Below are 9938 nucleotides of genomic sequence, written 5' to 3' on the forward strand. Positions count from 1 at the left end.
CAAGGAATAATGAGAAAAAATGTTTTTATTGACTTTATAATATAAAACCAAAGAAAGTTCATTTAGTCATTGTTCAAATCACTTTGCATCAAAGAAACTCATACATCTGAATGGGACTTCATTAATTTATCTTTATTATTAGTTACTTGAAAAAAAATTATTCTCATTCACTCTTATTCACATTGAGTTACTGTAACAGATTACATCAACACAACAGGCAGAGCTACGGAGCCCGTGTCCTGACATTAAGATATTAAAATATATCTTGTTCCCACAGATTATTATCTCGTTCGCACGAAATACTATTCCGTTCCCACAAGATACTTTTGCGTTCCCTCAAAATACTATTCCGTTCCCTCGAAATGATTAACTCGTGCGAACACAATAATTATGTCGTTCGAACGCAATAATTAATCCGTTCGAACGCAATAATTACTCACGTCATAAGTCATTCACGCTGATGTGCTCTCTGTACGCCGGCAAAAGCCGCTTTCAGCGGTAACTTCCGTGTCTCTGTGACCCATATTCGTTCAAAAAAGGAACATGAAAAACAAAAATGATCACTTTATTACTGTCTCAATGAATATAAGAAAAATATCAAAAGATTTATGATAACTGGGCTGCTTAGTTTGTCATACGATAGCTCCTGCTAGGCTACTACTAGCGCCGCCGCAGAGCTCTTTGATGTATGCCGGCATTTGGGCAACTGGCTGGTCTGTTGTCAGACAGCTGATATTGTAGTTTAGGGTCGAATAGGAATAATAATATTCAGGACTTGTCTTTTATTAACTTTAGCAGTCAGTTGCTCTACATTCGAAGGATATAAGGATACATGCTAACTGACTAGCCGATCATATCCTGTTATTAATTTACGTCATAGATTTACAGCAGATACCTTCACATTTCTGTCTGTGTGTGTCTCATTACATTGCATTGAAGACACGGAGGATGTTTAGAGAACAGATTTATTTATTTTAAAAAGCACAATAGTATCTATATCTATATAATATAATAGTATCTGTATCTATATTTTTGTATCTTAATGTCAGGACACGGGCTCCGTACAGATCTAAAGTGATTATCTGAAAACTTAAACTGAGATTTTCTGAGATCATTTAAGGAGTCCCTCAAGGTTTAGTACTGGGTCCAATTACCTTTCGATAACAAATTTGACATTTTAAATGGACTGAATGGCTTTAATGTTTAATGTTGTCAAATTTTATATATAAACATTTCAAGAATTTGTTTTGTTAAATTGATGCTTTTACACAAATAGAAAATGTAATAAAAATAAAACTGCAATCGCATACATTTGTAGAAATAACTTTTATAGAAAACTGTTTTAAAAATATGTATTTTCAAGTTGACAATAGACAAAAAGGAAAATAAATATTTACAAATTACACACCAGTTAATTAAAAAGTAAATTAGAAAGTAATCTATGCAGATGACACTCAAATTATGTCAGTCCAGGGGCCTCATTTATAAACGTTGCGTACGCACAAAAGAAGGCGTACGCCACTCTCTACGCAATAGTTGAGATTTATAAAAAGCAAACTTGACGGGAAAATGTGCTGTCCTTCACGCAAGCTCTGACCCAAGCGTACATACAAAAACGGCTGAAATGAGAAACGGCGACACCGTCGGCAGATTGAAGAAACACGTTAAAATATAAATGACAATACTGCCTCTCATAAATAACATGAAGACTTCACAAAGCAAGTCTTACAGTTATCAGCCTACACCAACACCCGTTTGATCGATCAGCAGTGAAACAAACAAAAAAATCAAACGAAAATTACAACAGAAATTCAAATGAACACTTATTTGCAGAAAGAAAAGTGAAATATGTTCTGCAATATTGGCATGTTGTGCAATTCATCCTCATAAATAATATAGTTAACAGAACGAAATAATGTACAAAACTGATATTCTCGTTAATGTGTCCGTCTGGCGGAGCAGATATAGGTGCGGGCGTGCGGACGGACGGACAGACGCACTAATTGTCCACTGGGGAAAGTTGTTTTCCTAGTAAAACATTTCTTCATAAGCTATGGAATTATGGTATTCATGCATATGCCTTTAGTTTGTTTTATTTTTGATAAAACAATGTATTGGCGAATGTACTACGACGGAGTTTTAGGGCCACGGTGAAGAAAAAAAATTCTGGCCAACATGACGAGATTAAAGTCATCATGTCGACTTTAATCTCGTCACGATGAGAAAAAACTCGACACAAAGTTTCGAGAAAAAAACTCGTCTTGTCGAGATAAAAGTCGAAATAAAGTTTCGAGATTAAAGTCGCAATGTTGCGCGCGATAGAAAAAAACTCGTAAATTTACGAGATTATTGTGGAAGTGAGCAGCACGCAGAGCAGCAGGTGAACGCCGTGCAGCAGCAGAGCAGACCGACTAAACTTTGTTGAACATGTGAGCTGAATGTTAATTGATAATGTTCCAAATGTCTGGAGGCTCATTTGATTGATTCACAAGTTATTAAAGTTTTATTTATTGATGGTTGGTTTGCAGGATCTCTGCAGCTGTTTGCTTGAATCCTTTCTTCCTCCACCAGAGACCAGATCTCTATGTTTGTGTGATGCTTCCGTCTGAGGAGGAGAAGCACTTTTTGCCATTTTCAACGTTGTAATGCTAATATAACAGACTATTTTCATTCATCTTTGTTTTTTAATGATCAAACGGGTCGCTTCATCTGCAGCAGTGGGCGTATGTGACACTGTTTACTTCCGCATTGGTGATCGGATGACAGATTCATGACGTAATGTGACTGATGAACTTCAGGTTATGTGAATGAAAAGGAGAATAAAGGCTGCAGCGATCCTCTACACCCAAACGTGTCTCTGAGCTCCTTATTTTACAGATGAAACTCCGCTTTACTGACACCGAACCCCGGAAAGACTGCTACACGGAAAATAATTTCATTTTGAGTCGCCAAAAGGCTCAGAATATCTTTGTTTTAAACCTATAATCCTGAAATAAAGCTTCACAAAAGGCTCCACATATTTCATCTTCAAGCTAGGCTCCGATAAACAGACAACTTCTGGGTTTTCTCCTTGTTAATCTATGACTTTCTTCCTATAAATTTACGAGTTTTTATCTCCTAATAAAATTACTTTTTTTTGGTGGCCATAAAACTCTGTCGTAAACTCTTAAATACAAAGCCACTAGCTCACTAACATTAGCCATAACACTGAATACTCCTGAAAGACTCAGCTTCACTGCTCTCGCACAACATTTCGACTTTAATCTCGAAACTTTATTTCGACTTTTATCTCGACACGACGAGTTTTTTCTCGAAACTTTGTGTCGAGTTTTTTTCGTCATGACGAGATTAAAGTCGACATGACAACTTTAATCTCGTCATGATGTTGGCCGGAATTTTTTTTCCTCACCGTGGCCCTAAAACTCCGTCGTACGTATGTCTCAACCATTCAGAAAGCAACAAGAAATTACATTTGCGCTGAACAATTTCCCATTTCCACGTGGATTATTACCGACATCTGTAGCTTGTCAGATGTAACTAAATGGAGGGAAATAAAATGCCCCATCACAATGCGTAATGACGCACAATGGCTGATCTTGCGCTCTTAGAAGATGTGGCAAATGGAAGAATTCGGAGTGAACGCATCTTTAGACAACAAGAAGACTTGCTGGCAAACGAGGATGAGTGACTCATGAGCCGGTTCCGACTTCCTCGAGCCGTCCTGTTGGACCTCTGCGGGCTTTTGGGCCCGGCGTTACAGAAGAGCACTCAGAGGAACCACGCGTGTCACCCGGTGCATCTGGCGCTCCGGTGCCCCCAGAGACGGACCAGAAATGGTCGGACATCAAAGTCGAGGCAAAAAAACGTCTGGCGCTGCAACCCCCACTCACCCACACACACACACACACACCCGTGTCTGCCACGGGTGTGGGGGGGGGGGCACCGGAGCTGCCACTCCTGATGAGAGACTGGCAGCAATAATTGGGGAATCCCTTTTAAGTGGAGTGGTGACTGAGGCGCAGGGGGATGCCGACGCGCCAGATGCACCGGGTGACACCCCCCCAAAAGCCCGCAGAGGAAGTCGGAACCGGATCATAAGCCACTCGTCCTCGTTTGCCAACAAGTCTTCTTGCTGTCTAAAGATGCGTTCACTCTGAATTCTTCCATTTGCCACATCTTCTAAGAGCGCAAGATCAGCCATTGTGCGTCATTACGCAATGTGATGGGGCATTTTATTTCCCTCCATTTAGTTACATCTGACAAGCTACAGATGTCGGTAATAATCGACGTGGAAATGGGAAATTGATCAGCGCAAATGTAATTTCTTGTTGCTTTCTGAATGGTTGAGACATACGCCATACATTGTTTTATCAAAAATAATACAAACTAAAGGCATATGCATGAATACCATAATTCTGTAGCTTATGAAGAAATGTTTTACTATGAAAACAACTTTCCCCAGTGGACAATTAATGCATCTCTCTCTATCTACCCATCTGTCTGTCTGCACCTATATCTGCTCCGCCAGACGGACACATTGACGGGAATATCAGTTTTGTACATTATTTCGTTCTGTTAACTATATTATTTATGAGGATGAATTGCACAACATGCCAATATTGCAGAACATATTTCACTTTTCTTTCTGCAAATAAGTGTTCATTTGAATTTCTGTTGTAATTTTCGTTTGATTTTTTTGTTTGTTTCACTGCTGATCGATCAAACGGGTGTTGGTGTAGGCTGATAACTGTAAGACTTGCTTTGTGAAGTCTTCATGTTATTTATGAGAGGCAGTATTGTCATTTTCACTTTCACGTGTTTCTTCCATCTGCCGACGGTGTCGCCGTTTCTCATTTCACCCGTTTTTGTGCGTACGCCTGGGTCAGAGCTTGCGTGAAGGACCGCACATTTTCCCGTCAAGTTTGCTTTTTATAAATCTCAACTATTGCGTAGAGAGTGGCGTACGCCTTCTTTTGTGCGTACGCGACGTTTATAAATGAGGCCCCTGGTGATGATATTGAAATTTTTATTTCTGTTGATTTTACTTAAAGTTTTTTTTTTCATCTACATAAAATATACCCTTCAAGGAAGCATCTGAGTCTTTTTTACATTTAATAATCCTAGATTATAATTTACACAGGCATGAAAAAAACCATCTAATTTAGTGAAAAAGCTGAGTAAAATACGCAGCCCTCCCCATAACTGAAGTTTGTAAATATTTATTTTGTCTATTTGCTTTAAATGTTTATACATTTATATTTTTTTTATTATTTTCTGCCCCTTTGAGCCAAAAGAAAACAAACAAAGAATCACCATGACAACTGTATTGAAAATACAATTTATTACACAGGGTAATAAATACATACAAAGATGCAAGTAACAGCATTTTCCATTTTCTGTGTCTCCACTTAAAACCAACTGAAAGATGGATGAAAGAAATGCATTTGGCACATCCTTCCCTCCGCCGTGAGTTGCAAAAGGTCAAAACAGACCGAACGCCATGAAAAGAGGAAAATAAAAACACTAAAAAATAAAATCAAATAAGAAAACCTGATCTAGTTTTGTACATGTCATGCATAGTCTACAGTTAACCGATGGGCCCGTTTGCATGCAAAAAGAAGGATTTTGAAGGGAAATGGAAAACTAAGATCAGTGAAGTTGAATGTCGACCTTTTCTTTTGTTTCACAAACAACTCAGACATGATTGACAGCCGTTGGGAGGCGTTCAGGTTGTTGCTGCTCGTTTCTCTTATCGTCGCCCTTTATCTCTAGGAGTTTGCCTCTCCGCCTTTTCTTCATCGACTTCCTCCCAACCGAGAAAAATGCCATGCAGGTTGATTTTTCCGTTTGCTTTTGGGTGACGTGTGGTTCTTCTCGGAGGGGGAAGGCGCGTCTGCGGCTAGGACCTGGCGTTCCTCTCCGTCTCCGCCAAGCATTCCCGCACCAGTCCTCTGGCGTGGATTATTCCTGCCCAGAGGGATGGGGTTTATTCGGCTGAAACCCAAAGGAAAGCGTTCAAAGCGGGACATACCTCGTTTCAGCCTCTCCATGGCGCTCTTGCTTCCAGCATACGTGGGCCTGATTTCCTTCCCGAGTTCTTCGATGATGGCGAGCAGCTCTGCATATTTGTTCTGAGGCACTTGACTGCCGGTGGAGCCCTGGAGTTTAGAAAAAACAACAACAAAGGAAGTTCTCTTCTGATAACAAAATAAAAGCTGCAGCTTTGATCTTTGGCCTTTGATATTTGGGGCGGGTCACCGTACAGGTGAGACCTTCGTTGCCCTTATCCGCCCGTGAGGGCAGTTGTGAATAACAGCTGAACGACCCGTTTTATCGGGACTTTCAAAATAAGATGCACGCATTTCCTGGGAGCCCCAAACAACCATCTCAGAGTTCTCTGGTGTTTTTATTTACCAACTTTCAAACTTTAATGGTACCGTTTGAATATTGGCCAGGAGAAAACAAGTGGAAACCAGCGGTTTGTCAAAGATCCAGACGCAGAACCGTTCTTCATCAGACAAGGACGTTAGCTTAACGGAAACCAGCGTGAAACACGTGCGGAAACAGGTGTTTTCTGCGCTTTAACATCTGCTTTTTATTATTGAGGCCTCAACTAAAGTAGGTGGAGCCTGGCGGCCCCTATGTCCAAAACGATTGACAGGTTTTCAGGTGGTAGGGGTGTGGCCTTCGGATAAGCTCCACCCCTGATTGGTGAGGGTGGTTGCCACAGAAACAAGGACTCACTACAAAAAAATAAAAAATGGAGAATTGAACCATTGTCGATGGATGTGGTCACACTCAGCCCAGGTCTCAGGTACAGTCAGCGGTAGAGCCGCCGCCACCGCGTTTCCACGAGCGCCAACAGAAACCCTGAAAGACTCGCCACACCTCTGACGAGGGTTGGGAAGAAGAAGATGTTTCTGCGGCGTCTAAAGGCGGAGCTCACCTGTGAGAATCCCAGAGATGGAGGTCCGTAGTCGCTCAGCAGGGGTCTGTAGGACTGCAACGTGGCCAGGTTAGCCGCCGAGGCCGACTGAAGGTTCCCAACTGCAGGCAAAACATCCGCATCATGAAAGATGATACAAGAAGACTGTACTTCTGTTCTTTCACTGCTAAAATATACCAAACATGGAGCCCGTTTGTCTGACATTGGTGACACAAAAACAACCGATTCAGAGCTTTCTATCAAATATTTTGTTTGATTTGAATTATTTTAGTCCTAAACGCAGCAGAATCATAAACACACATCTGTAGTTTGGTTTCCTCACACGTGTGCGTCAAAACCCCAAAAAGCCGTTTACGGAACAGCGAGGCTGAAAGCCGTCCCTGCATTTGCTGACGATGGATGAGGATTTTAGAGAAATATTACCTTTGTAGAAACAGAAACTTTGGTTTACTTGGTAAAATGAGAGAAAAAAAAAACATCCGCTAGTCATTTTAGAAAGTACGGACATCCAAAAAATGATCACAGATGAATTTTTATGATTATTTTTAACTTTTAGGCTCTGATAAATGCAAAAGACTTGACCACATGACCTCCACACCATCCGTCTTTAAAATGAAGCTCAACTCATTAATGAAGACAAACTATTTTAAAAATGGCGGCTTTCATGCTGGTTTTATCTCCATAGCAACCATTTCCTTTTTTGGTCCCCTGGGGGTGGCGAATCCGTCGATGTAATTTGTAGAAAAATTGGCAAAAGTAAACTTTTGGATTTCCTTGGCAACGGAGGTTTATCATTAACCACGCCCCCATTCCTAATGTGGTTTTATTGTATATCATATTGTTTCATTCAGCTTGACGCAAGGAATTAATGTATTCAATTTCCACAATATTCTGGTAAGAAATGCGCGACCAACAGGGGAACGCCAGTTTTGCGAGCTCGCCCCGCCAACACCGTTCCAAATCTTTAAACTTTAAAAACCAACATTTTTCCCCCCATGTAGGTTCAAAATGATGAGTAACGATAGATCAAAATCCCCAGGAGGACTTTAAATTTGTAGACGGCGATTTTTTATTTTTATTTAAGCCCCTTCAAAGGTCAACGAAACTTTGGTTGTAGACTGAAGCTAGCAGGGAAACCTGGTGAGGATCGCTTGAGCTAAAAGTTTATTTTCCCATTTTGAGGGAAAATAAGGAAATCGCCAGATTTCAAACCACAAAAGTGTGTCCCAGACTGCTGCAGGACACACTGATCATGTAATGTTTGATAATGTTTATGGATTTAGAATGTGAAGACAAAAGACGAATGAATAATTACAGATATTGTCACTGGTTCATGCATTACTGTATATATCAATACAATAGTATGAAAAGTGCATCATTCTGACTCTAAAATCAGGAAATAAAATTAAGTTGTTGCTAAATAAGAGTGAATTAGTCATTAAAAAATCTGAATACTAATTAATAGGTGTGAAATTGTTAAATGAAAAAAATAATGAAAACAATTCAGTATTTTCCACGATGTATCACTAAATTAAAGGTTTTCTTTGTTGTTTTTTGGCTCCATGAACTCCAGCCTGCCTCCTGCGCCTGCAGTATCGGCCCCGACCGGCAGGTGTCCTCGAAGAGGCAGAAACTCCTCCGAGGCGGATCAATCGAGCAGCTCCGACCGAGGAGCATCATGGAGGAAACGGAACAAGGCTGGCTCAAGAAGACATAACCGATACATTTTTGTCACCGTGTAACGGCACCCGCCGGGCGGGACCGCGACCCCGGACGGCGGGGAACCCCGTTTTCGGAAGCGCCGCGCGCTCGTTTCTCATCCCCGCCGTGTTTCCGCGCCGACTCGACCCGCGGATGGCGCCCTTTTACATTAGTAATAATGGCGGATATGAATTAGCCTAGCTCCCAGGATCTGACCCTATATATATAACTGGACAAAAACTACAGACACAGTCTTTCTCCAGGTATTCTCCGAGACCCCGAATTTAACGCTCGATGTAGCGGGCGGGTAGTTGGCTTTTGACCGCCGTTTTGCTCTTACCCTGGTTCCCTGAAGTTCCCGGAATGTGCTGATGGACGTTGGGTTTGTAAGACATTCCCAAAGACATTGTAAATTAAAGAAATAAAAATGACCCGAAATTCAGTGAAGCGTCTGTCTCTCACTTTTTGTTTACAACAGCGGCACCGGCAAATATGGCCGTCACTTTATATTGACACCCACTGGGTTTCCAGAGCCGCTGCCATCCGCGCGGCACAAAACCACTTTTTAAACATCTTTTTACACATCTAGCGCACGCGCGCGGCGTCGCGCGCGCGCTTATGTGACATTTAACCCAAAGTTTGCTCCAAAAAAAAAAAAAAATATTTTTTTTTTTTTTAAGGTTTCAAGATTAAAACCACTTGAAGGTTTTAAACTCAAACCTTCTTAGTTTTTGTTTTACACTTTTTTTTTTTGGAAGTTTTGATGAATGAACTTAAATAAATCCACCACGCGTTTGGTGCACGCGCGGGTTTGGAATTGCTTGCAGGGAAATAAGGGGGACTGGTACCTGCTTTGGTCTGGGGAACCAGAACCCCCTCCCCCCCAGAACCCACACCAGTCTTTATATCCCATCAGGCCCCGCTGCCCACATGGTGGCCCCCCGGTACCGGCTGGGTCCCCCACATCTTCGCCATTCAGAAATGTTTCCAGAAGAAAAAAAAAAATGTAGTTTTTGACTTTTATTTTAATCATCTGTTAAATAATCCAATGTTAACTTGCTGGGAAATATTAAAAAAAATTAAACATTTCCCATCATCCTTTTCATGTTTTTTTAAATATCACTATTTAAGACAAATTTTATGTTTCGTATGATGTTAAAGTGAATAAAAGTAAGATTTTAAAATGTTTTGAAAGTTTACTTGAAATATTTAAATTTATTGCACAAATGAATAAAAGCTTGGAAAAATATTTAATTTCTAATTTATTTAAAAATTACATTAAAACCTATAT

At 40.7% G+C, this 9938-nt stretch overlaps 1 protein-coding gene across 1 annotated transcript; it reads right to left on the reverse strand.

Annotated features, from left to right (window-relative positions):
• Window positions 1-5326: 5326 nt before the first annotated feature.
• cdk2ap1 (cyclin dependent kinase 2 associated protein 1) lies at window positions 5327-9234 on the reverse strand. Its single transcript, XM_004074485.5, has 4 exons — window positions 8988-9234; window positions 6947-7047; window positions 6032-6158; window positions 5327-5967 (listed from the first exon to the last, which is right to left on the reverse strand). The coding sequence occupies exons 1-4, from the start codon at window positions 9052-9054 to the stop codon at window positions 5900-5902; spliced, it is 363 nt and encodes a 120-aa protein (XP_004074533.1). The 5' UTR covers window positions 9055-9234; the 3' UTR covers window positions 5327-5899.
• Window positions 9235-9938: the final 704 nt, after the last annotated feature.

The sequence above is a fragment of the Oryzias latipes genome, chromosome 12, assembly GCF_053564925.1.
Source record: "Oryzias latipes strain Hd-rR chromosome 12, Olatipes_Hd-rR_3.1".
In the NCBI taxonomy this organism is placed as follows: Eukaryota; Metazoa; Chordata; class Actinopteri; order Beloniformes; family Adrianichthyidae; genus Oryzias; species Oryzias latipes.

Bases quoted from the DNA above. Each gene is read 5' to 3' on its own strand.
- cdk2ap1 (XM_004074485.5), bottom strand. From the start codon at position 9,054: ATGTCTTTGGGAATGTCTTACAAACCCAACGTCCATCAGCACATTCCG. The intron at 6,159-6,946 runs GTGAGCTCCGCC...TCTAAACTCCAG, and splicing joins CATCTCTGGGATTCTCACAG to GGCTCCACCGGCAGTCAAGT. The intron at 5,968-6,031 runs GTATGTCCCGCT...CCCTCTGGGCAG, and splicing joins CATGGAGAGGCTGAAACGAG to GAATAATCCACGCCAGAGGA.